This window comes from Spermophilus citellus (genome assembly GCF_964194105.1).
Source record: "Spermophilus citellus genome assembly, chromosome: 4".
Taxonomy (NCBI): Eukaryota; Metazoa; Chordata; class Mammalia; order Rodentia; family Sciuridae; genus Spermophilus; species Spermophilus citellus.
This window is the reverse complement of record NC_138185.1, coordinates 8,791,675-8,819,294: the sequence shown is the minus strand read 5'-3', so window position 1 is coordinate 8,819,294 and position 27,620 is coordinate 8,791,675. Positions and strand designations below refer to the sequence as shown.

The following is a 27,620-nucleotide window of genomic DNA, read 5'->3' as shown; positions in this document are numbered from 1 at the left end:
ACCTTTCATCTAGATTCCCCAGGATGCTAACATCTTCCGCATTCATTTTGCCATTCTTTCTAGATATATATCTATATATTTTTCCCCAAAGTCTCTTGAGAGTAAATTGTGACCTGAAGGTCTCTTGCCCTGAATACCTCTGTGTTTTCTAGAAGTAGGGCCTCCTTATATATAACCACAGGACAATCATCAAAAGCAGGAAACTAACATGTGTGTGTGTGTGTGTGTGTGTGTGTGTGTGTGTGTGTGATCAAATTTACTGACCTTACTCAGATTTCACTGTCCTACTCATGTCCTCCTTCAAAAGAAAAACACTTCCCTGCCTGGTCCGGTGTCTAACCCATGACCGCATGTTTCATTTGGTTCTTATGTGTCTTTAATTTCCTCTAAGCAGGAACAGTCAAGCCGTTGTCTCCGAGGGGCTTGACGTTTTTTGAACAGTACAGGCCTGTCAGTTTGCAAAATGTGCCTGGACTTAGGTTTGGGTGGTGTCTCCTCAGGATTAAACTTGAGGCTCCACGGTTTGGGCAGGGGCCCCGGAAGTGATGCTGTTCCCCTGGTGTGTCACCTAAGGGGCGAATGACATCCCTTTGTGCCCTTACTGTGCTGCTAACCCACATGGCTTGGAGTAGGAAGTTTCTGCCAGTGTTCTCCACTCAAAAGTAACTGTGTTTTCCTTTGTAATTAATATTTCCTTGTTTATTTGTTTGTTTGTTTTTAGGTTGCCAATTCAAGACTGCCTATGGTATGAAGGATATGGAGCGGCATTTAAAAATTCACACAGGTAAGTAACGCGTCTTTGGCCTCTGTGTCCTAAATCCCTTTTTCTAAAGAGGAGAAAAAGGTGAACGTATAGAAGGAGAAAAATGAGCCGGATGAAGTGGTGCACACCTATAATCCCGGCTGCTTAGGAGGCCCAGGCAGGAGATCTCAAGTTCAAGGCCTTGGCAACTTAGCAAAATCCTGTTGCAAAATTTTTAAAAAGTTTTTTAAAGGGGCTGGTGGTGTAGCTCAGTGATAGAGTGACCCTGGGTTCAATACCTAGGACACAAAAAGAAAGAGAGAAAGCAGGCCAGGAAGCAGGGAAGAGTAAAGAGGCTATTTCTGATCATTTTAATGTTCTTTAATACAGTTTGTCCTTCAGGATCTTCGGGGGAGCTTACCAGAATTTGAGAAGGTTCAAGTCCTTTACAAAAATGAGACTTGTAAAAATAGTAGTTTTATAGATGCCACAAGTGTATCTTTTCTTTTTTTTCTTTTTGGTACTGGGGATTGAACTCAGGGGCACTCGACCACTGAGCCACATCCCCAGCCCTTTTTTGTATTTTATTTAGAGACAGGGTCTCACTGAATTGCTTAGCATTTCACTTTTGCTGAGGCTGGCTTTGAACTCGAGATCCTCCTGTTTTGGCCTCCCGAACCACTGGAATTACAGGCATGTGCCACTGTGCCTGGCCACACAGGCATATCTTACATATACTTTGGATCACTATAGATGACTCTCAACACTCAATGCAATATAAGTCCTATATAAATAGTTGTTTGCTGTATTTTTATTTGTACTTGTTTGTTGTTATGGTTTATTTTTCGAATATTTTGGATTGGCAGTTGCTTGAATCCACAGATGCATCACCAGTAGAGACAGAAGCCGACTGTGTGTTATTTTTGTGTTTCCCAGATGTTTTGCATGGAGAAAGAATGGCTTCTAGGCGATTTTAAATGAAGTGTCAGATGTTCATGTTCAAAAGATTGTATTATACATGTTCAAAGAGTGTCAGTGTGTCTAGGTGAGGGACGCAGTGAATTTGACTTTATTTTCACTAGTTGTCCAGAGTCTGCAGTCGAGCCCAACCTTGGAAGATGAAGCAGCCAACAGTTATTTTTTTATATTCCTTGGCCGGGATGACTGAGGGCCTTATTGCACTGGGGTCACCATCCTATCTCATCTGCCTCACTGTGTCATGTCATTTAGATTCATTCTAATTATCCAGACCTTAATTTCATGTATGGCAAGCATTTTCATGTGAGAAGCAATAAATCTTTCCATGTGGCCTTCAGAGGTTGAAGCTTCAGCCATCGAGCACAGCATATTTATCCTTGAAAGAGTTAAGGACCGTGATTCCTGGTGGCGACTGGGAGACCATTGTAAAAACAAATGAGAATGACTTAATTTCTGCAGATCTGCAGAGAACGCCCACATGCAGCCAGCCACATCTGTGTTTGTAGGGTGGTTCCTGATTAACTGAACTACCTCCATCATCGTCTTCAGCTCCAAGAATTGACTAGACAGCGACCTTGCTAGTTTCCTCAGAGACAAGGGTGTGCTTAGTAACCCCTGGGGACTGGTGGACAGCAACAGCCACAGGACTCTTGCCCATAAAGCTGGCCAGAAGCCACCCAGATGCACCAATAAGCATCTGCCCCCTATTGCACACAAACAGAGCAGTGGCCACAGGGATTGCTGAGCAATTACTATTCCTGGATTTTTAAATTGACTGCTAAGGTTTTTAATAATAAAAATGGTAATCTATAAGAAAATTTTAGAAGTATTTTTAAATCCCAAATGTTTGTTCTAAGATGATAGTGATCACTTTTGGCTAACTAACAACATAGTTCAGCACCTGGCTGTGTGGGACTTGGCAAAGTACATATTTGATACATATAGTAAAAAAATGAAAAATCCCAACTCTCAGACTCTTCTAATCCTTTAAGTCAACTGAACAAAATGGTTTACTATACCATTCTAAGGAATTGGCATGCCTAGCCGGGCGCGGTGACACATGCCTGTAATCTCAGCAGCTCAGGAGGCTGAGACAGGAAGATCACAAATTCAAAGCCAGCGTCAGCAAAAGCAAGGTGCTAAGCAACTCAGTGAGACCCTATCTCTCAATAAAATACGAAATAGGGCTGAGGATGTGGCTCAGTGGCCAAGTGCTCCTGGGTTCAGTCCCTGGTACCCCCCCCCCAAAAAAAAAAGATTTGGCATGCTTATGTGAAACTAAAAACATTCAAATTTAAGTAGCACTCTATACAACTTGCTTCTTCGTTTGCTACTGGACCTCTTCCTACATCAGCGTATGAACATCTTCTTCATTCTCTTCAGTGGCCACGTAGGGAGTTGGTTTCAGTCACTGATGGCACATGTATAAAATACATATTTCTGGGCTGAGGTTGTGGCTCAGAGGTGGAGCACTCGCCTAGATTGTGTAAGGCAGTGGGCTCAATCCTCAGCACCACATAAAAGTAAAATAAAGGTATTGTGTCTGCCTACAACTAAAAAATAAATGTTAAAAAAATAAAATAAATATTTCAGGTTCAAAATCATGTTGTGAATATTTAATGAGGTGAAAAAAAGATGACCAAAATTACTTTAGGTACAAGAAAGTAGGCAATTGGGCATCACTGTAGCATGAGGCTAAATAAACAAAATGGTCCTGGGTTCTAATTCCAATTGTTAAGATAATTAAATAAAATAATTCAGAGCTACAATGCTGTTCAAAAGTTTAAGCATTTAAATTAACGTCAGCCAAGAGAATTTTTTTGTGCCAAAAAAGCACACATGCACCAACAAACAATAATATTGATTAATCATCATCATCATCATCAAAAAATACACATCAAAAATGAGCAGTTGTTCACGACTGACATGTGTCAGGTTCAGATTAAGCTGCTGTAACAGAGAAACCCAAACACCAGCTCAAGCAGGACAGGGGTTTGTGCGTCTGTCACATAACCACCCACAGATAAGCGGGTAGGGTGGCCTCTCTGTCCCAGAAGGGCATGCAGGAACGGAAGTCCTTCTGTCCTTAGCTGCATTCTCCCACCATCTGTAGGGGCCCTGCCCGCATCTGCCTGCACCTGCTGACTCCGCAGGTGTCCCAGGAAAGCGATTCCTTTCACAAAAGGGACACACGACTTTCCCGCCCTTGCCTTCACAGAAACTCAGACACAGAGCTGGGGAATGTCCTCTCTGGCTCGCCAGCCATGACCTCTGCTAAACCTTAGGGGTTTCAAATTTTAGGGTTTGTCTAGTGTGAAAAGAGAAAAGAGAATAAATACAGGGGACATTAGTTGTCCCCGGCTCCCACACAGCTGGAGTCTGAATTTTTATTTTGTTTGCCTCCTGTTATTAATTGGGAATTCTCATTCATCGTAGAAAGAAGTTTCCAATAAGCAAATAGAAGAAGAAACTGCCCCTCCACCACGGTGGCTCTTTGGGCACCCTCTAAGTGGCTTTGGGGTTTTCCAGATATCCTTAGGGAGTTGCGTAATTCCTCTTTTCCAAGGTGGCAGGAAATAAGCTGTTTCTTCTTTAATCTTCTTTCCTGCTGCCCTTGGCGTGTGTGTGAAGGAGACAAACCCCACAAGTGTGAAACGTGCGGCAAGTGCTTCAGCCGGAAGGACAAGCTGAAGACGCACACGCGGTGCCACACAGGCGTGAAGCCCTACAAGTGCAAGACGTGTGACTACGCGGCAGCCGACAGCAGCAGCCTCAACAAGCACCTGCGCATCCACTCGGACGAGCGGCCCTTCAAATGCCAGATCTGCCCCTACGCCAGCCGCAACTCGAGCCAGCTCACCGTCCACCTGCGCTCCCACACCGGTAAGTCCCGCCGCCACCACGCTGCGCCTCGCCTCCCTGGCTGGCAGCGTTGGGCACCGCAGAGCCTTTGGTCACAGAGGAGAGGGGAGGTGTCCGATCACTTCCACTGTTGCAATTTTGCTTTTCTTCTGCCTAGAAGAGCCTTTCACAGTTAAATCAGGGAAATCGTCAAGTTTGCAACTTTACAGATATTTTTCTATAACTATAACATGACATATTTGCAAGTAAAATATAATAATTGAGGAGGAATGCTAAATGAAATAGAGATATAAGCAATGGATACTTATAAACTTCTGGTTTATGGCCAGACATTTTGATAATGTTTAAATTTTCCTCTGAATAGTTCAGCACGAAGCAGCTGGATCAGCAAACACACAGGGGTGGGATGTAGCTCAGTGCAATGTGAGAGGCCTTGGGTTCCATCCCCAGCACTGCAAACACTCGCGTGCACACACACACACACACACACACACACACACACACACACCAGCACAGAAAAGTCAACAGTAAATGTCTCAACAAGTTATTTTTCTTTCAGGGTGTGTATAAGCTAGCTGTTGATATACAATGATGCTGCATAACACAACCCAATCTCAGTGGCTTCATATAGTAAATACTCATTACTCAGGTACTTCAGGTCAGCAGGGGGCTGTTGTGGATGTTGGCTCAGCTTAACCATGTGTATAGCGAAGGCTGTGTCCACAGACCTGGGCTGGGATCTGCTGGCTGCAGGCTATTGGCTGTCCTCTGGCCTTGGCTAGAATGACCCGACTTTGCTCCATGCATCTCTGATCCTCCTCCTAGGACTGTGGCTGACCTAGACTTGTCCTCACAGTGATGGTAGAAGGACTAGCAAGCAATCCTTTCTGGGTGAGGCCCTTTCAGGCCTCTGATTACACAAGTCTACTTACGTCACATTGGCTACAGCAAGCAAGCTACGTGGTTGGTCCTGGTGTCTGATGAGCTCACCCACAGTGAGAGGTCACCACAATGTCACATGGCAAAGGTCAGGGATGTGAGGAGGGTGAGGACTTGGGACCCTTGTGCAAATGCATCCCACCTTCATCCCCATCATCATTCACATCTCTCTCATGGGTAAAATGCATCCATACCCACCCGCAAAGACCCCACAAGTCTCATCCTGTCTTAGGGTCAGACTTGAAGGCCAGGGTTGTATGGTCTCCAGCAGGTCAGGATATGGCTCCACTTCATCTGGAAAGAGCCAAAATAAAGAGACTCCAGGTCCAGTGCCACACACCAGCATTCAGGGGTCAGACAGCCAGGACAGCCACAGTTGTCCTGCTGTTTGGGAGAGGGTGAATGGAGACCCCACCACCCATTGGTCCAGAGCACTTCTGAAACCCTCTGGGCAGATGCTCCCAGGTTCCCCCATTCAGGAGACAGGACAAGTTTCAAGATTAGGCCTTGGGTTAGCTGCCTGGTTCTTCCCTCTGCCTACTAAATCATCCTTCCCACTTGTGATAAGGGTTGGAAAACATCCTCCGAGGAGCTTCTCAGCCTGCTTCCTGCCCACCAGAATTGGGGGGTCTTTTTTTTGCATTTTATGCTGGCCTAGGCTGGTGATGGTTTTGCTGGTAGAGCCATCTTAAAAACATGGTGGATTTCCTGTGTGCCTGTATGCCCAAAGCCACACACCTCTTCTGGAGTCTTGCCTCTTCGCGTGCCTCAGAGACTTCCTTCTTTAATGTCCCCCAGGTGCCGGAAAGCCTTCCGTCCAGCTAAGGGAACCGCTTCGGAGTTTAACAGAATCCTACATCCAGACCCTTCGTTTCTCATTTGTCTTTTCTGTAAGATCAGTTCCCTGAACAGGATCTTCATCTTACTTTGAAAATCTGGTTGGAGATGAAAAACTATATCCAGCAAATCTTTAACTTATTCTATATTCCCTCTAAATTCTGCTTTAGACAATGCTCAGCTCTTTTTCAAGCTTTTCCTCCTCACAGTACCTAATCATAGGCAGCTTCTGAAACACTCTCCCTATTCTGTCTAGAATTTCTGTCTCTCAGAAAGCTCAAACTCACGTGCCTTCTGCCTTCTAAGTTATCCCAGGTGGCAGTTTCACCAAATATTTGTCATGAAATGCTTGCCATTTAATGGGAATTGTCATCTTTCCAGCCTCCACCTGCAAATCAGTCCCCAAACCAGTGCTACATGTTTTGGTCCTCTGCTTTGGCACTACCTCATTTCTAGATACTAAGATCTATATCTGTTTGTCACAATGACGCAACATATTAAAAAAGAAAGAAAAAAATCTTCACCAATCTTCACCAAACCTATACCAAACCATACAACAATATGCCTTTTCTGTTGACATCTTTGGGATCAGCTGGGGACCACCAGGTAACTACTGACCTTGACTGGGCTCACAAGTCTGAGAATCTGCTGGCCATCGGTTGGTTGGCCATGACCCTTGGCTGGGGTAATTCATCTTTGTACTACTTGTCTGTTGTTGTCTTGGGATGAGAGGGCTAGGCCAGGACTGATCACCTCGTGGTAAAGACTGAGATACAAGCAAGCAAACCCCATAAGGCCATGTCAAGCCACTCCTTCTATCAAGTATACTTAGGATACCATTGGCCAAATCCAGTGACATGGTTGAGCCCGCTACTGTGGGTGATGGCAAGCCACCCTGCCCGCAGTGGGAAAGTGCACAGAATCACATACACAGCAGAGGCCATGGCCACAAGGGTGGGGGGTGGGGGGGGGGACTTAGGGACACTTGTGTAAGCTATTAAGCAAGCTATGACATTAGCATAACTAATGCCCAACCGATTCTTCAGTATTCTCCCTCAGACTAAGCTAGAGAAACTCAAGGATTTGTTTATGAAAGTGATTCCCTGCAACCTATAAAGATGAATTTACCACTCAGAGCAGTATGTTTTCTAAAAATTTAGTTGTATGCCATTTCTGCATTGTCTCCATGGAATGTTAATTTTTCTATTGTATAAATTGGTGACACTCGTAAAATTGTAAATTAATAGGATTCTATTTTTACCTTTGAGTCGATTCAGGATACTAAATCATCAGTCATTTCAGTACCAACTTAAACTCAAGAAAGATTTTTCAGCTTGAACGTATCAGTGCCTTCTTCGTTCAGCAACATCCCTTAAGCCCACGGTGTGCCAGAGCCCAAGGGGATTCCGGTAGTAGGTAGGAACAGTCAGTGGCTTTGAAGACCTTACAGTTCAGTGGGCCTGTCTGACCAGTACACTTCATTTAAGAAATAAGTTTGTTCTTCTAGAACAAAATACAATGACAGAAGAGTTTAGACCCTTTGCTTTTCAGGTCAGAAAGTGCTGTTACACTCTTCAACTTAGCTCTGAGATTTGCTCATCTGGTTTTTCTGGGTTTCGGTTCTTTTGATTGTTCAAGAAATGAAATGACTGTCACAGTAATATGAGCAGGGAGGTATCTAGAAAACTCTTGTAGAACATCCTGAGCAGGCGTTATTGCTCATGATTCTTTGTAGGAACGCATGAATAGAATTTAGGAGGTAGGCGCTTGAACTTGAATGTGAAAAACTTATTACTTCATTTTCGGAACATTTACTGGAAATAACTGTGTCCTTCAGTTATGAAAACAAGCAACCAGTCTGGTAACACAGCACATGAACTTATTGCCAGCAAAAATCACAGATGCTTTCATCACACTCGTGCATCTAGATGGAAATATCTTTAGCACACTTTTCTATTTAGAACTGTTGTTACAAGACCCGCCGCTAGCTCTTGTTATTTAATACATTGATAAAGCGTACACATTTCCACATCACAGAATTTTTTCTTTTTTCTTTTAACATTTTCAGTAACTATTTCAATCTAGTTGGCCTCTTTTGTCTTCCTGTTGTTTTTTAGTCTATTTTGTGCACGTAAAACATATTGTTAGAGGGGTTGTAAAGGCTTCACTAACCTGCCAAAAGGGGTGATGACATAAAAAAAGTTAAGAACAACACTCTAAGGCAGAAAAAAGGAAATTTTTTCAGAAAGGGAAAATACCTTAGGCTTTGAAGGCCTTATGGGCTCTGTCACAGCTGTTTCCCTCTGCCATGATACTGTGAAAACAACTGTGGGTAAACAAATGGCTGTTTCCAATAAAACTTTATTTACAAAAACAGGCTGTGGGCAGCATTTGGCCCACTGGCTGTGGCTGGTCATTTTTGTTCTAAGGTCAGTATGCATGATCTTGCTGGTATTTGGTCATGCAGTATATTGTGAAGACTTAGGCTTCCCAATTTTCAAGAAGCATGTTAAATTGCTCCCTGCCACCTCTATTGAATTCATCAAGCAGCTCATGGTTATGTTGTAGGTTTTATACCAAAAAAAAAAAAAAAAAAAAAAAAAAAACTGGAACATAATCCCAATCTTTTGAGTATATGGCCTTAGAAAGCAAACATTCATTAAATAAACAATTACTTATTTGGTTCCAGAATCAGTCTGGGTCGGAATCCAAGCCCTGCCACAGACCACTGGGTGACCATGAACAAATTATGTAGTCTCTCTGGGTCTCAGCCCTTCTGTACAATACTATTAGGACTGATATTAATAATACTGTCCAAAAGAATAAAATAAAATATAATAAATACTAGCCCCCATGCCATGGGATGTTGCCACTGAAAGGAGACCATTCGGTGGAGAGCTCAACACAGTGTCCCCAAAAGCAATGGAAGACTGTTAGCTGCTGTTATTTCCTTTGGTTAAGCAATATTGAAATGAAGGGTCACCAATTTACTTGAATTATCAGTGCCTTAGATAATTTGGACTTGGTGTTCATTGAGAAAATAAATTTTACAAATCGTGTCCATCCAGATGTTTGCAATTTCACTTTCCCTGCTCATCTTTCAGCAAATATTTTTTTTTTTTAAATCAAGCAGCTGGATTCTGTAACTTCACAAGTAAAGAACGCAGCTGGCCATGTGGGATAAATAAACTTTGTGCAATAAACTTGTCTCTATTAATAAAAATCTGCATGAAATATAAGCTGGTGTTTCTGTCACTGTAAAAAGAGAGTCCTCGGATGAATGCAGCGTGGAGCTAACCCATTTGGAAATGTGTTGTTGACTCAATTACAACATGTAACTCAATCAAAATCGTCGGATTATACAAAATTATGCAACTGTGAGCCATTAACTAGCAAAGTGGGTGCATTAACCGTATGAAGATAGTTTGATTGTGTTAAATATAAACGAGTATGTTTGCAAAACTTTTTTGGGACTATTATATAGCTCTTTTCCAACTCCCATTTTTCTTCTGGGCTTCCTAAGGGCGGTAGTGTGCAAAAGCACATGGTGGTGGTTCAGGTGTTGGGGAAGAAGAGAAATCCTTCCCTCCTCCCTCCTCCCAGGGGCTGCTGGGAGCTGCAGTTAGAAGGTCGCCTCCCGCTCGCCTTGGTTTAAGCAGTTTTCTGGTGTGTGCTACGGGGGGATCCTCTGTGGTTGTTGCTGCCTGTTCTTATGGAAACTCACCTTGTGTTGACAGGGGACGCCCCCTTCCAGTGCTGGCTCTGTAGCGCCAAGTTCAAAATCAGCTCGGACTTGAAAAGGCACATGCGCGTGCACTCGGGGGAGAAGCCTTTCAAGTGCGAGTTCTGCAATGTCCGCTGCACCATGAAGGGGAACCTCAAGTCGCACATCCGCATCAAACACAGCGGGAATAACTTCAAGTGTCCACATTGCGACTTCCTGGGTGACAGCAAAGCCACCCTCCGGAAGCACAGCCGCGTGCACCAGTCGGAGCACCCGGAGAAGTGCTCGGAGTGCAGCTACTCGTGCTCCAGCAAGGCGGCCCTGCGCGTCCACGAGCGCATCCACTGCACCGAGCGCCCCTTCAAGTGCAGCTACTGCAGCTTCGACACCAAGCAGCCCAGCAACTTGAGCAAGCACATGAAGAAGTTCCACGGGGACATGGTCAAGACCGAGGCCCTAGAGAGGAAGGAAACCGGCAGGCAGAGCAGCCGGCAGGTGGCCAAGCTGGACGCCAAGAAGACTTTTCACTGTGACATATGCGACGCCTCGTTCATGCGGGAGGATTCGCTCCGGAGCCACAAGAGGCAGCACAGTGAGTACAACGAGAATAAGAACTCGGATGTGACCGTCCTCCAGTTTCAGATCGACCCCAGCAAGCAGCCCGCCACGCCCCTCACGGTCGGCCACCTCCAGGTGCCGATCCAGCCCAGCCAGGTGCCCCAGTTCAGCGAGGGAAGAGTCAAAATCATCGTGGGGCATCAGGTGCCCCAGACAAACACCATCGTCCAGGCCGCTGCGGCCGCAGTCAACATCGTCCCACCTGCCCTGGTGGCCCAGAGCCCAGAGGAGCTCCCAGGGAACAGCCGGCTGCAGATCCTGCGCCACGTCAGTCTGATCGCCCCTCCTCAGACCTCGGGATGTCCGAGCGAGGCAGGCGCCATGAGCCAGCCGACTGTCCTGCTGACCACCCATGACCAGACCGACGGGGCCACGCTGCACCAGACTCTCATCCCCACGGCCGCCGCCGGGCCCCAGGAAGCGTCCGGCAACCAGACGTTCATCGCCAGCTCGGGTATCACGTGCACTGACTTTGAAGGCCTTAATGCTTTGATTCAGGAGGGGACAGCTGAAGTGACAGTGGTGAGCGATGGGGGCCAGAGCATCGCGGTGGCCACCACGGCTCCACCTATATTCTCCTCCTCTTCACAGCAAGAACTGCCCAAGCAGACGTACTCCATCATCCAAGGGGCGGCGCACCCCGCTCTGCTGTGTCCCGCCGATTCCATACCAGATTAGTACTGAGAAAAGGGGGACGAGAAATGAGGAGTAGTGTTCTGTAAAAGGTTTGCTCTTGATGTTTTTAAGGATTGCCGTGACCGCCCCCTGTAATAAATCGTATTTTGAACTTCTTACTGTAATTTTTTTAACACTGTAACTACTTTGAGACCACCTCTGAATCACCGCGTTCTACGGTAGAATCTTAAATGTTACCAAGATGATTCCAATTAGGAGTTGGGATTAAATGGGTTAAGGAGTGAATACATTTGTTTGTTTCCAATTTGATTTTTCAACTGTAATAAAGGTTCTTTTCCATCTCATTCAATTTGTGTAGTAGATGGTACTTCCTAGCCTCTCTTAAGCCCCATTCTGAAATACCTCCCAGAATTTGGGGTATTAGTGTATTACATAGATACAAATCTATTGGCTTGGAGAACCATTTTCTACATAATGTGACATGAATACTTGAAAAAAAAATGTTTAGTGCTAATGAACAAACAGTTCCCTAATAAATTGATACCTGGTTAAAAGATCCCGAATGTTAATGCTTCTTGAGATATGGTTTGGGTCTGAGGGAGTGTAAATCATTGTACAATTAAAGGGAACTGGAAGTAGCAGAGGCTTTTAGTTCTCTCATGAATATTGCACAAACACTTTACCACCTTCACACTTATATGGAAAAAGTGCAGTACCTAAAGTGACCCCTTTTTTGTTTTTTAATTTCAGACTGAAGATCCTGACATTTCTATTTAAACACAAATATGATGCAAGTTTCTACTAAAATTTGAGAGAACTTTTCTAGGACTTTTTTTGGTTGTTGATATCTGTGCAGATCCAGGATCCAGATGAATGGTTTTGGAAAAGTACCTAGCGTAGGTTATATTGAGAGGGAAATTCAAATTGTATTCTGTTTTGAATTGAAATGCTATTTGATCGGTAGGTGGCGCCAGAGAGAAACTGGAATTACTCCTATTTATACCTATAAATATCCTCCAGGGGTTTAATATCTCTGATTTTCCATGTAGACAAGGATTGATAAAGAGGGGTGGTCACTATTCTGAAAGAAGCATGATTAAACTGTTATGAGCATACTTAGGTGCATTTTTGCCTAAGTTGTCACTTTTACTTTTTCATAATATATGAACTTATATATATGCAGCTGGGTGGCAGGGTCCATGCATTAGGCCCTGGGTTCTATCCCTAGGAATAGGAAAAAAAATTTTTTTTGTTATGTAGATCATCTCACCTTCATATGAAGATGTTATTTGTGCTTTGGGTAAAAACAAGCTAGGGAAATAAAAAACAGTGGTGTTAGAAATCTTGAGGGTTTGCCTGTTAGACATGCAGATCCAGTACCCTTCGAAAGAGCCAAAGAGTTAGAGCTGGATTTTGTCTCCCTTCTTTCTTGGATTCTTAGTATTTGGATATAATTCTGAAGCCTTATTGCATAGCTTTGCCAGACTTTCTCTATTTTCATGTCAGTATTGGTAGTAGTGAATTATTAACTGGTTTTGGTCTGAAGCAGGAATTCCTGCAGTGTACAATGCTAGAAATTTTTAGTAATTTTATCATTTTGGAATTACAGTGCCTCCCGATCTACAGTTTTGCTTTCTTGCTTTCAGTTACCTATAGTCAAACTGTAGTGCTAAAATATTAAATGGAAAATTCCAGAAATAATTTTAAACGCCTTTAATATAGTATGTTGTTACAATTGTTCTTTTTGTTGGTTATTGTTAATCTCTTCCTGTGCCTAATTTATAAATTAAACTTTGTTGTAGGTTTATGTGTATAGAAAAGAACATAGTGTATATAGGGTTTGCAACCATCTGCAATTCAGGCATTCAAGGAATGTCTTGGAATATGAACCCAGAGAGTGGGGGACACTACTGTATTACTTGAAGCTCTTTAGAAAATTACTCAGCCACCTTTTAACTATGAAACCTCCATTACAAAACTGTTTTCTACATTGTTCTTCTATCCCCAAGAGTATCCCTTTTTTCAACTTTTAAAAGAGTTTTTTCCTGATTGTAAATATGATGTGTATTCAAGATAGGACACATCACAAATGGAATAGTATGGGGAAAATGAAGCTACTGATAACCTTCCAGGCCACGTGTAAACATCGTCACCAGCTTGGTGGACATCTTCCGGTCTTTTTCCCTATGCTTCCACGTGTATGTTTTCTACTCAAGAAGTGATGAAGCTGGGCTTGAGTTTACTCTTTTATTCTTGCATTCTGTATTTCTTTCCATATTCTCATATCTTCACCTGGCAGCCACCACATGTACAAACAGACACATAGGCATACCTATACATACGCAGCATACTCTGATATTATAAATGACAACAGTAAAATTTGTTCCCTGCAATAAACTGTGCACAAAATTGAACAAAAACCAAGCTAACAATCCCAAACCTAACCCTCCCAACCCAAGGTTGACGTTCTCTGTGTTCATGTGTGCATGCATGGACTCAGATGAAGGTAACATAGAAAAGGGTTTTTCTATTTCTAGAGTAATTGGATCATGCAATACATACTTCTCTGCAGCCTGCCTTGATTATTCCATTTATTGACAGTCCTGTGGGTCAACACAGCTAACCCTAGTTCATTTGGTTTTTGGCTTCTCTCAGCCAAGGGTAGTAGTATGAATGTCCAGTGCTCTCGCCAGCCATCCCCTATGCGTGGATATTTCAGTTATTTAGGGATTTTCCATCACAAACTGCCACAGTCAACATCCTACATAATTCTTCAGATTCAGTGCCTTTTTTTTTCTTTCTCCAAAGACTAGAAAGTGTGCTTAAAACTGTGTTTCAGTGAGTTTCTGTGGCTTATATTTGCATAGATCCCAATTGACTTTCAAAATGGTAGTCTCCTACAGAGTGGCCCAGCCACCTGCACTCCTGCCAGTTAACAGTCTCTTGGAGTGGCCTGGTGAGTGAACCAGTTATCTGCTCTTTGTGCTTCCCAGCTGGTGTCTACATGTCCTGTGACATCTCCAGGCCTGCTGACCACCTGGCCTTGCAACTTATACTTGCCCTCCCTCATTTGTCTCAGCTTATTGGGGAATTGGGGATCTAAACCCCACATCTGTGGCATGGTGCTCAGTTTTCTCCCCTTCTATCTCTTGTCCTTTGACTTTGTTTGTGGCACTGTGGCCAAATAAAAGAGACTGCTTTTTATGTAGTCTGCAATTCCATTCTTCATTTGTGGCTCTTATATTTCTTTAAAGCCCTCCTCCCCCTGAGATGAAGAGGTTCTTTTTCTTTAATTTTTTTTTTATTTGCTTCTTTGGTTTTAGTCCCAACCCTATGGCAGCCAAGATTCATATTTATATTTTCTGGTATATGGGTTTGGCTATCCACTGTGCCACAACCACAAGTTAAATAAGATTTTCCTTAGAACTGAAATCCTGATTTTGCCTTTGGTGTAGATTGAGTTCCCAAATATACTTGAATCTCTATTCTATCCCATCGATCTTTACATCTTCTCTGGCTTGCCAACATCAAATATTTGATTGTTGGTGTTAAGAATACCTTAATCCTTTAGACTTACAAAGTCTTCCTGTTGCCATCTAGTCCCAAAATATTCTTGGCGATTCTTAGATATTCATTCTTCCAAATGAAGTCATTTTATCAAAAACTACTCCCTGACACACAAACACACCAAAAAACAAAACAAAAAATCTTTAGGGGACTTGGACTGAATCGCACCAATATTATGTGTAAAAGGAATGACTTATGGGGCTGCAGTTATATCTCAATGGTAGAGCGCTTGTCTTGCACGGGTGAGGCACTGGGGTTGATCCTCAGATCACATATACATACATAAATAAATATGTAAACAAACAAACAATAAATAGAAGTATTGTGTCCATCTACAACTCTTCTACCCAAAAAACTTTGACTCCTGTTGTAAATATTATGTAATAAAATGATATCTAATTTTCTTCATTCACAGTCTAATACCATGTAAGACTTTAGTTTCTCTATGATTATTGTAATTATGAATGGAAATATTTTCTATTTCAAAATAGTTGTTGTAAGCATAAAGAAAAGCTATTTTTATATATTTGTCAAACACCATTAGGAAAAGTTCACATTCATCAACATGAAGTAATGGAAACCCCTAATCTCTGATAAATATGATTTATGATGATTATAAAATAGTCATCTCATTTCAAATTGTGTTTTCTCTTTCTGCCCCATGTATTTACTGTTTATTTTGTTTCCTTGTCCCATTGCCTTGGGACTGTTGATATAGTTGATATCCCTGTTGTGTTCTTAATTTTAACATGATTGACATTAACATTTCCCAATTTGATGGGTGGGGGTGGTGGCTCAGTGGTAGAGCACTTGCCCAGCGTGTGCAAGGCACTGGGTTTGGTTCTCAGCACCACATATAAATAAATGAAATAAAGGTCCATTGACAACTAAAAAAAAAAAAAAAAATTCCTGGGCTGGGGATGTGGCTCAAGTGGTAGCACGCTCACCTGGCATGTGTGCGGCCCTAGTTTGATCCTCAGCACCACATACAAACAAAGATGTTGTGTCCGCCAAAATCTAAAAAATAAATATTAAACAATCCCCTCTCTCTCTCTCTCTCTCTCTCTCTCTCTCTCTCTCTCTCTCAAAAAAAAAAAAAAAAAAATTCCCAATTTGATATAATGTATATTCCTACGAGTAATGGTTTTTTTATAGTTCTCAAGTCATTTTCTTCAAGTAAACATTTCACATAAGAGTTTTTATCAGGGTAGGTTGCTGAATTTTATCAATATCTTTTCAATTTTTTACCATATGGGTTTGCACTTGAGTATGTTGATAGAGTGAATTAGTATACCACACATCCTGTATTATTGAATCATCTTCCATTCCTGGGGCAAACCCTCTTGGCCATGTTGGATTATTCTTCTGATACTTTGCTGGATTCCATTTCCTATTTTTTTTTAATTTTTACAACCATATGCATAAGTGTCGTTAATCTCAGTTTTCTTTTGGTCCTATCTCTATCTGGCTTTTGCTTGTTTTTGTTTTAAGTCATGCTAATGTGAAAATAAATTGGAGTCTTTTCCCTCTTGTTCAATGACTTGCAATAGTTTGACTACCAGAGCAGAAATTCTCTGCTCTGTTCTCTGGGCTGATTCTCTTTTTCATGTTCATTTTTGACAAAGTTTCCCATTTTTTTCTGTGATTACTGGTCTGTTCATGTTGTTTAGCTCATCTGAATCAATTTCATAATTGATATTTTGCAAAAGGAAAAAAAAATCATTGATTTGTTCTGAGTTTTCATGTCTGTTATCCTATACTTCCATTTAATATTCTCTTAAAAACATATATATATATATATGTATATATGTATATATATCTCATATAGTGTATATAGTATGTATATATTATATATATAAGTATTGAGTATTATTTATATATATTATATGTATAATATATATATATATACTCATATAGTATTTTCATCTCAATTTGCAAAGGATTTATTATGCATTTGTATTAAAATGAAAGTAGAGTTTTTCCTTTTATTTGTTCTTTCTCTGTCCCTCCTCCATTGAATTTCAGATTTCAACTTCAACAGAGATTGTCCCCAAATCTGCTTTTATTTCAGTTTATTTTGTTATTCTCATTTCCTATCTTAAATTCACTTATTTCTCCTTGAATAACAAAACATTTAAAGCTGTACCTTTTTCCATTATGATCCACTTAAGTTAAAAAAGTAATTTTTTAAAGTTAAAATCACGGCTTATACAAATATAGAAAGAACATCTGTCAAAGATTTTATTTCAATCATTAATTCAAAGGGAGTCAGTAAGATATCACCTCAGGTTCAAAGAAGAATTCGACAAAGGCACTTAGACAATCAGGAATGTTGGAATAAATTTACAAAGGGGGCAGACTGGATCAGTATCTCCAGGTGACAATCAGCCGACTCCACCAGACTAAATCTGTTTAATGTTTACTTGTTTACAGATTACATGCATTATTATATATTTCAGTAACTGACAAAGTTGTAAAAAACTCAAAACCACGGGGCTGGAGATGCAGCTCAGTAGTAGAGTGCTTGCCTAGCATCCTGAGGCCCTAGGTTCACTCTCCAACACGGCAGAACAACAAAAATAAAATAAAAGGCACCAACCCCTACAGAATAGATCACCAGGTTTGGGGACTGGCGATGCCTTCAATCATCTTCATTGTCTACTTCAAACTCTTTCAAAAATTTCCCTTACATCTGTATGCCTATAAATTTTATAAGGAATCTCCTTTCTTTTCCTGAATTTCAAGATTTTTTTTTATTTCAGTTGTAGGGTTGGTTGGGAGGTGCAGAATCCAAGGGATGAGTAAAGACATGTTTCCTATTTTTTAAGTAGTTACAATCTATTTTGGTTTTTTGTTTCTGATGTTAGTAAGTTTTGGTCTCATAATGTGACCTTTAAAATACATGCTTTTTGTAATTTTTCAATTTCTGTGAGGCCATTTATGGGACAAATTTCTGTAAGTATTTGGTGGTTATCAGAGAAGAGTGTATATGTAGTCTCTGTAAAGTTCACATTTTTACAAATCAAATCATCTTTGTTATTCAAATCTTCAAGCCCTCTCTGGTAAACTGAAAAAAGGATTCCAAAAACTTGGAATTGCCTTGAGTGGGCATGCTGGGATGGAACACAGGGCCGCACTGGGGCCAGGCCAGCGCAGCCCTGGACTTAGCTTTTGACCAAGCTTCTCTTTCATTCCATTGCGTTTTGTCGTTCGTACGTGGTACCTGTGGGACCACAGCTGTTGCGTCTTTGTCATCTTCATCTTAGATGATGATCCTTTCATTTAATAGCTTCAGCCTTAACTCATGCTTTATCTCATGGTAATATTCTAAGTCTCAGCTTATACCTTATTACCTTTGCCTGATTTATCTTCACCCATCCCACTGATTAAAAACCATCACCTTCTCCTTGCTATGACAGGGAAATTCAGATATTTTATCTTTATCATCCTATTAGTCACTTCCATCTTATGTAATTTTACTATTTATAAACTTTGTGGTTTTCTCCTTTTCTCTAAGTTTTCCTGTTCCTACAGATGGTGTTAGGACACATCTCTCTTCTGCTAATGGCTATTTTCCAATCTTCAACAATCATTTGTAAACTTATATTTTTTCCGTTGCTGTATAAAAAGCAAAGTTAACTGTGACTCTTTCTTCCATCCTGAATTCCCCTTCCCAGTGAGAGGAGGCTTTGGGGCCTCATTTTTTCCTAGAATGTTCTGTCCCCAAATCTTTAGTGTTGCCGAGATAGCTTTCAAGTTTATTTCCAGGCTTTGATTAAGTAAGTCCTGCCTTCTAGAGTGTCTCTCATATTAAAATACCGTCTGCACTTAGATTCAACCAAAATCTGCAACACACGGGGCTCAACACAGTTCTTGGACTCTTCTTCCCCATTCCACACCTTTGGTTTCATTTTGCTTGGTTTGAGTGATTCCTGGACTATGTGCTTCAGAAAGGGAACAGGGGGTTCTTCTTTTGACCCATTTGAACATAGGATCTTCTCTGCAATCACCCTTAAACTCTGTTCTGGTCGGGATGGGGAGTTCATACTGCTCTGATCCAAGTCAAGACAAAATGCTGTGTTGCCAGGAGAGAAGTGGGCAGTGCCCCACCTTAGCAAATCAGGTTGAAAGAGCCAGCCAGGGAAGTTTCTAGAATGTTGAGAGTGGCTTGACCTCAAGACACAGTGTTGATCTTATCAGCCATGAAATTGTAATTATATAAATTGAAAATCATATTTTTTTTATCTCTCATGCCCATGGGGCTCCAAGCTTTAAACATTTCGTCTACATAAAATTATCCTTAGAAAAAAATTGATCAAAACAATATAAAATTATGATACATTATGGTAATTATTAAATATAAACAAAATATTTACTGAGACTATGAGTCTTAATGAGTTAGTTAGCCTTGGTTTGGCATCAGTTTATGTATCCTTACTAAATATTAATTTTTTAAAAAAAATGGATTTTTTTAAAAGTTGCCGCCATGAGATATAATTCATTTTCATTTATATTCCAAATACTCTTTTTATTGATGTCAACTCTAAAGTTTCATTCAAACAAATAAACATATAAAAAAATTATATTGTGATAGCAATGCCTCTCGATTATTTTAACTCCTTTTAAATTATATACCCCCCCAAAAAAACCAATCACATGTTGGTCAATCATGATTAACTGGGTCAATATTATCAGAAGCAAAGAACTGAACGCTGACTGGGGTTTCTTTTCCAATCCTGGAGTCACTGGATTTTATAACCTCGACATCTTGATGTCCCAGAGTTTTCTGAGCTCTGTGCATTGATCACATCTGGATTTTTCTCAACTACCCACTTTTCACAGTTGGGTGTGTTCTTACCTTCTCAACCTTAAGAAAAAGTACCCATGGGAGTTAAGATTTGAGAAGTGATTTCCTTTCTAGGGCCTGTGTACCTCTTGAAATATCTTGGTATATTCCCAAGCTCTAGAACCCGGTTGGAAGACCTTAGTCCTAGATTCAGCAAAAGCCAGGTGACAAGGATGTCCAGTATTATGGACTATGCAACTCTCAACTCTGCCATGGTAGTATGAAAATATCTGTAAATAACTGGAAAGAAGTCGGTATGGCTGATTTCCAATAAAACTTCGTTTATAGACATTGACGTTTGAATTTCATATAATTATCATGTTATAATTATCATATTATTTATTGTTTGACCTTATTCTCAACCATTTAAAGATGTGAACACATTCTTGGCATCAAGACCATACAAAAACAGGTGGTGGCCACAGCTTGCCAACCCCTCACTGGGCACCCCCTCTACCTGAGATTAGAGTTAACATGAAAAGTTAAATGAGTCTCAAGAAAGTGAAGCAAACAGGAGTCTTTTAGATTTAAATTACATATTATGGCATATTTTTTTACTGAATAGAGAATTCTGCTTAAGTAATTTGACCACCTTTTAAGGCTTTTTATTATTGTTATTTTCAACACCAGGTTTAACAAACATATGAATCTACTTCCTGAAATAGTAAAATCGCCCTGCATTCTGTTGTGGGATTAGCCTATAAACTCCTAAAAAGCCACAGGGCTATTTGTGATCCTTGATGCCACCCTTCCTGAAAGCATCACAGAGAAGCACCTTTAGACTAAAAAGTTGTAAATGCCTAACCAGCCCTGGCTTGTGTCATGATCACACTTGATTACATAAAATCACAGACTCCTCACCACCAAACTGAAGCCTGTTAACCTCCATTTTTAAATGAGTGACTTCACCATAAAACTGAGCCTCAAATCTGAATTCAACTTTTGAGTGGTTCCTGCAGAAGATTTGGTTTCCAGAAAGAGAAAAGGCAGTTTCTCTACTAGATAAGGAAGTTCGCAAGGAGGCAGCCTGGACAAAATCTGACTCCACCCCACGAGTGGATCCAGCAATTACAGTGCCTGAAGTTCACGCAAATTAGGGGACCCTCTCTAAGAAAAAGAAGGTGCCGGGCTGGGGGTGCAGCTCAGTGGCAGAGTGCTGGCTTAGCATGTGTGAGTCCCTGGGTTTCATCCTCAACACTACAAAGAGAAAAAAGAAAAACTGCAAAATTATGAATACAAAATGGCAAATAAAGAGTCTTTCAAAGGGCAGGAAAGAGGTAAGGAATTTTAATTTCAGCATCTTCACAAGTAAATCTGCCTCAGCATTTAGTTCTCGGCAGGAAGGAGGAGGGATTTCCTGCAATCAGGAAAATTCCTTTCTGAAGAAGAGAGAAACCACTGCTCTTTCATTTAAGGTTAGCTGGACCCTAGACCGTGGGGAGGTGGCCACCTGAGGAGCCCTTCAGACAGCCAAGTCTCACTTCTCTTATGGAGAAAAATAGACTGTCCCTACCCTTGGTAGGGCAGCAACACAGTTTTTATGACAAAGACCAAGCCCTCAGGTACCGCCTTAAAAATTGTCATTGGAAGTTAAAAGAAAATGACTTCACCTCTCCATTCCCCATCATTTTAGAACGTACTTTTTTTTTTTTCTCTAACTGCACTTTCGTCAATAGAATTGAATCTTTTCTACTTGTAAGTCAAACGAGTCCATTAAAGGGCCAACTGTGCTCGGGGTCTGCTCTGTGTTGGCTGCTAAGTTAGGTCGTCTGTGGTTCTCAATTCACGTTTTCCAAATGTCCAACCAGTCTTCTTTACAATTCCCCTGTCTCTGGTCCGTTTTTCACAGTAAAGCCCAACTTCAGTTCACCCTGGTGACTACACTTGGGTTGATCCTAAAGCTGGAGTTGCTTTGTGGCTGGGCAGGTGTTTTACAACATGAAAATCTAAACTTGAATTTGAAGTGGAGCCAAGTTTCCTTAGAATCGAGTGCCAGTGATTTCATTAACTCCTTTCAGGGGATTTTGTTCTTTACAATCATTCTGAAACTCGGAATCGTCACGTAAAATGAAGTTGTTTTAGAGCCCAGTTTCTCAAATACATTCCTGAGGAGGGGTGGGGGAGCAGTCTTTGGGTGTGATCTTAGGAGGGGTGCTAAAAGCTTATTTTCTTTTACTTTGGAGCTTTCGTTTTAACCAGAATGCTTTTTAAAAGTTAGCACGAAAGCACAACTGTCATCCCAGCAGCTAAGGGGCTGAGGCAGGAGGACTGCGAGTTCAAAGCCAGCCTCAGCAACTTTGCAAGGCCATGAGCAATTCAGTGATACCCGACTCTAAATAAAATACAAAGTAGGGATGGGGGTATGGCTCAGTAGCTAAGTACCCCTGGGTTCAATATCCAGTACCCCCCCAAAAAAAAAAAAAAAAAAGATTAGCACAAGTGTCCTGATTCATCGAAATAACTGACCTACAACAAGACCACCAAGCACTCTTGGAGGGATTGCATTAAATAATTGGCTTGAAAATCAAGCAGAAGCATCCTTACAAAGACAGTTTAGAGATAGAATGTTGCCTCCCGTGGAAAAATAAGCAGTCTGGTGTTTGAAATGTGTCTGGCCTCTCAGAGACAAACCAATGAAGCACAGAATTTAGATTGACCCAGATAGTCAGCAGCGCAGCTGAGGTTGAGAAGCCGAGTCAGCTCCGTGTCTAGCAGGGAGACCAGTAGTCAATAAAAGAAATAAGCCTCCATCCAGTTCTCAAATGCACCTGTAGCTCCTTTCTGTATTGTCTCTATTGATCTAGAACTTTCTTTCCTCTCCTCTATGGCAGCCCCTCATCCAGCTGATTCTAGGAGCCAGACAGCTCCCCCTGCTGGAGCAGTGATTAAGCCCATGCTTCCCTAGGACCCGGATTGATTGGCAGTGTCCACGTTGTACCAAAGTCTTACTGCGCACCCATTGCTTATCACATAGGCTCCCAGGAGCCAAGCATGCTCCATGAGGGCAAGAACCATGCGTCTAGCCCACCATCACCCCCTGATTTGTGGCATAGAATCTGGCAGGTAGTAGGTGCATAATGTTTATTAAATAACGGTGATTGTGATTTCTCAGTGATAAAAGCTAAGATTTATTGTGTCATGTTTGTGCTAAACTCATCAAATCATACTGTAGTCCCTGAGGGAGGTACTATTAAGACATTGTGAAGAAAAGGAGGTGGAGCCCAACAGCCTGGTGTAAGAATCACCTGGAAAACTGTTTGTTTTTTTTTTAACATAGTGATATCAAATTTATTAAATATATTGGTCTAATGGAAAACTGGTTTTGAATACCTACCTTCAGCCCCAGGGCAGCTCAGTAAGTTCTAATAAAGCAGATGGGGGAGGGGGGACGTTGCTGAGAACATGCATTTAAAATCCAGCCTCTGTGGAGATTGCGGTGATCCAGGCATCCTGGGAAATACTAGGATAAAGAAGCACAGTCTTAGAGAAAGTAAGAGACGTGCGGATGTTGCAGAGCGATTAGCCCAAGAGGTCCAAACCTGGAGCTTGCCCGCCCCTCAGCAAGTTCCCACTGGCCACCGCCTTCTTCCAACTTCCTCAGTCAGGGAACCTTTTGTTCACAGGGATCTGCTTTCCCTCTACTTCCCCATTCATGGGTCTCTTTCTTGCCAATTTGGCAGGAAGGAATAAGAAGCAGACCTGGGAGGCCTTTGGTATGCGGTCACTGCACCTGTCCCCCAGTCGTGAGCATCTGATTCACAGCTGTGATTTGGGAATTTGAAGTGTCTTTGCTGGGAGCCTCTTATAGCAGGATGTTTCAGTGTTGTGTCAACAACATCCTTCTGTGCTCCATCCAGTGAGCTGTCTAAGTCTCTGGCATCTGGCTTTACATGAGTTTTCTCAGAGTTTCCAGAATTCAAAGGTTGTCCTGGAACACCCTTGCTATAGGGATCCTAGCTGCTTAGTGTCTTGAGGGAATGTGTGTCAGTTCGCTCTTTGTATTCTGCTTTTCTTTGTGTTGGCATCAGAAGAATTCTCCTTGGAGTAAAAAACAAGGCTTGCAACTGAAATTCCCCTTGAAGTCATTAGCCAGAATTGAATCTTCTGGGAAGGTTTTGAATGAGGAATACTGAACGCAGGTGGTGATCGCTTCCTCCCCCAGCAGTCCTGCTACTCCTGCTGCAGGTCCCTTCAGGGGCTTTTCACCCCTGGGCTCCCTGCACTCAGGCATGTCCTGCAAGCTGTATGAACGCAGCCTGAAAGAAGGCAGACATGTGCTTGAGCCAACCCTGACTCTCAGGTGCCCTCGCTGACCTGTCTGCCCTCCCAGTGAGATGGGGAAACAGAGCCACAGAAACAGAGGTCGTGTGGCTTGCCCAGAATTGCTCTGCTGGTGACTGGTCTCACTACACTTGAGCCCAGGTCCATTCCTAGAGCAGGTGCCTCGTGGTCCCCTGCACACCACCTGCCCTAGGGTCTGGCTCGAGCAACAGCCAGAAGCAAAGGGTGTGTTCATGTTGTTTGGTTTCATTTTCCAGTTTAAGTGGTGCTTTAAATGCCGTCCTGGTGTGGTGGAAGCAAAAGAGGGTTCCCACAAGTTCCCAAACCTGAGGACATTGATATTGGGAGTTGTCAGGGCCACGTTATGATTGTCCAGTGCCCTGAGTCCTTTTGCCTGTGTAGGTCCCTTCCTAAACACACACATGCATGCACATACACACACATGTGCATACACACATGCACAGACACATATACACATGAGTGTGCACATACACACAAGTGTGCATACACATGTACATGAACATGCATACACATGCGTGTATGCATGAATCACAAATATGCACTGCATACAAGCATGCACACACATGCACATGCCTATGCATACCAAAATGCATGTGTGTGTACATACACATGAATGCCTGTGCATGCAAATGCACACACACCTGCACATGCACATATACACAGGCAAACTCATGCATACACACATGTGCATAGATGCAAGCATACAAACATACATGTTCAGACATAAACAGGCACACTCATACACATGCATAAAGATACACATGCAATATACATGCCTTAATATATTCACACATGCACACACAAATATGCATGCATGCATATACACGTACACGTCTGCATAAACTTTCACATATATCTACACACATGCATACATGCACAGATTTACATACAAGCATACACACGGGTATATGTGCATACACATACACATATCACATGCATGCACATGTACACACATTCATGTGCACACACATAAGTGTGTGTGCATACACAGGTGCACACGCATTCCCAAATGTGCATGTATACACGTGCATTTAAACCCACATATGCACACGTACACATGCATGCACAGTCATTCATGGACATATGCTACGTGTGCACACAAGGGCAAGCGTGTATTCGACATTCTTATACACACATACATGAACATATGCAGACATGCAAGCACACACATACACTCACACGTGCACCCATACACGTGTATGCACATAAACACATCTCTATATATTGAGAGATTTTAAATTACATTTCACACTACATGGCTATAGATATGGATAAATCCAAGCTGCATTGCATTAAATTCTTTTCCTCTGATTTTAGAAGAATTTAAAGCATTTGTAGGCCCTGAGGCCCATGGGCACTGTGCAGAGTGGAGAAGTCAGCCCGGGAGGGTAGAGATCATCACCAAGACATGAAAAATGTAGGAGAATTTTACAGTCTACAGAGAGAAGAAATGGGTTGAGCAGAAGGATAATTACTTATCTTTGTTTTGGCCAGTTTTTCTTATAACAGCTTTACAGAGATAAATTCACAGGCCATAAAATTCAGTCTTAAACGGTAAAATTCACTGGTTTTCACTGTCTTCAGATTTATACAACCATTAACAGCATCTAGTTGCAGAACATTTCCATTACTCCGAAAAGACACCCTGCACCCCTCAGCAGCCACTCCTCAGCTCGCACCCCGACTCCCAGGAACCACCCATCCTGTGCTCTGGGTGTGTCCCTTCTGGGCATCTACATAAACAGACTCAGCCGCAGCCGGGCCTTTGTGAGGCTTGCTTCACTCACCACAGTGTTTTCGAGGTTTGTCCTCGTTATGGCTGTATCGGCACTTCATTCTGTTTACAGCCAAATAATATTCCATCATATGATCAACATTTTTCCAGTGGAAGGGAAATATGGGCTGTTTCTTTTGTTTGCCTGTTTTTTTTTTAAATGTTGATCTATTCAAGTTTGTGAATTTATATCATAGTACCTTCTACCTACTGAGCCTTTCCTGTGTATGTCACATTAAATCAGAGGCCACTGCTCTTAAAGAGCCATATTGAACAAAGCTGCCATTTGCATCTGCACTTTAGAGAATACAACGGAAAGGTTGGGCAGCTGGCCCTGGGCCACACAGCCATTTATTTTACTTGGGATTTAGGATTTCACTTGTCTTGAGTCATCTAGTGACTAAGATCTTGTTCTGGAGCTAGAATCATGCATTAGAAATCTAGTAAAGGGCACAGTGCATTCACCCAGAGTTGAGTAAAGCGTGGTGTAATTAAGGCCAGCCTAGTGGTCACTCTGAAAAGAGCAGGATGTCAGCAGTGAGTGACATGCTTCCCTCTCAGCTGAGGGGGAAAGGCAGGCAAGTCGGGGGCAAGGGACTGTTCTCACCTCTGACTGCATGAACATTAATGAACACTTGCTGTATGCTCGGCACATACAGTATTTTATGCCTCTCACAACCAACTCTCAAAACATCGAAGGTGACCAGAGGAAAGCCCTATCTATGCTCAAATCAGTCACCTGTGCGTCCCCCACAAGGGTACACGTATTTGTATTGCTGTAACATCTCGACAGGATGGATAGCCAAGATTTTGTGAACATAAAAATTATAAGCAAAACAGTCCTTTGCAATATTCTATGATCCAACTATCTTTTTCTTTTATTTTTTTTCAATGTTGTTAACTATAATTTTTAAAATAAATTATTGAGAAAGTAGTTCAGGGTTTAATGCTGAATTGGTATTTCTTGAGCATAATGAAAGTCATTTATTCTGGACCTTCTTTTTCCAGTATTATCTTGTCTTGAGGGTTACTTCACTGAATTTTGAAGGAGGTAAATTTTAGTTATTAGGAAAAAGAAGTCTATGGGCGAGTAGCTACTCAGGTTTCTTCAATTCACAGGTGGGTTCATTCTGGGCCACACCTATGGGACTTTTCACAGGGCCCAAAAGGACCACAGGCTTGTTGATTGAGAGGCACAAGCCCACCACAGCTTACTGTCTGTTTTCTCTTCCAAAGGCCCGAGTCTTGGGAGCTGAGACTGACCTGTCCACTCTAATCCTGGGCAGCTCAGTAAATGCTTCCTGAACTCATTTGTTCCTTCAATAAACGTTCCCTGAGCACTTACTATGTCCCAGATGCCGCTGTGAAAACTGATGAAGATCTTGCCCTGGTGATGTCTACCTTCTAGTGAGAGAAGCAGAGGAGAAATACTAGACAGAGTTCATGAGTACTTTCCAGGGGCTCAGAAACCCCGGGAGCGAGGAGAAGATTGGAGACAAGTTGGGTGCTGGGACCGGGTGCAGTTTTACATAGGAAGGTCAGCAAAGGCCTCCCGAGAAGTTACCCCTGGAGTAAAGACTGGAAAGAGGGATGGTGGGAGCCACAGGGCATCAAGAGGAAGAGCAGTCCACATGGAGGAAACAGCCAATAGGAAACCCAGACAGGAACAGCGTGGGGCGTGAAGGGCTGAGGCAGTGGGGAGACCGCGAAGGGATGCGGGCAGGTAGGAAGTGGGGCGGGGAGAGACTCGCTGCCTGTGTTTTTACAGCATGTCGGGCATTTTATAATAATGATG

At 42.1% G+C, this 27,620-nt stretch overlaps 1 protein-coding gene across 4 annotated transcripts in view; it reads left to right on the top strand.

Moving 5' to 3' along the window:
* ZFP64 (ZFP64 zinc finger protein) overlaps positions 1 to 27,620 on the top strand; it is a 71,183-nt gene that overhangs the window by 16,052 nt on the left and 27,511 nt on the right. The window contains exons 4-6 of one of the 4 annotated variants that reach the window (XM_081291310.1): positions 722 to 784; positions 4,352 to 4,603; positions 10,096 to 11,932. In XM_081291310.1, coding sequence (XP_081147436.1) covers positions 722 to 784; positions 4,352 to 4,603; positions 10,096 to 11,378 — 1,598 coding nt within the window. In that variant the 3' untranslated portion in view covers positions 11,379 to 11,932. Of the gene's footprint in view, positions 1 to 721; positions 785 to 4,351; positions 4,604 to 10,095; positions 11,933 to 27,620 lie in introns of those variants that run through there. The other 3 variants (XM_081291309.1, XM_081291311.1, XM_081291312.1) reach the window with 3 other exon arrangements.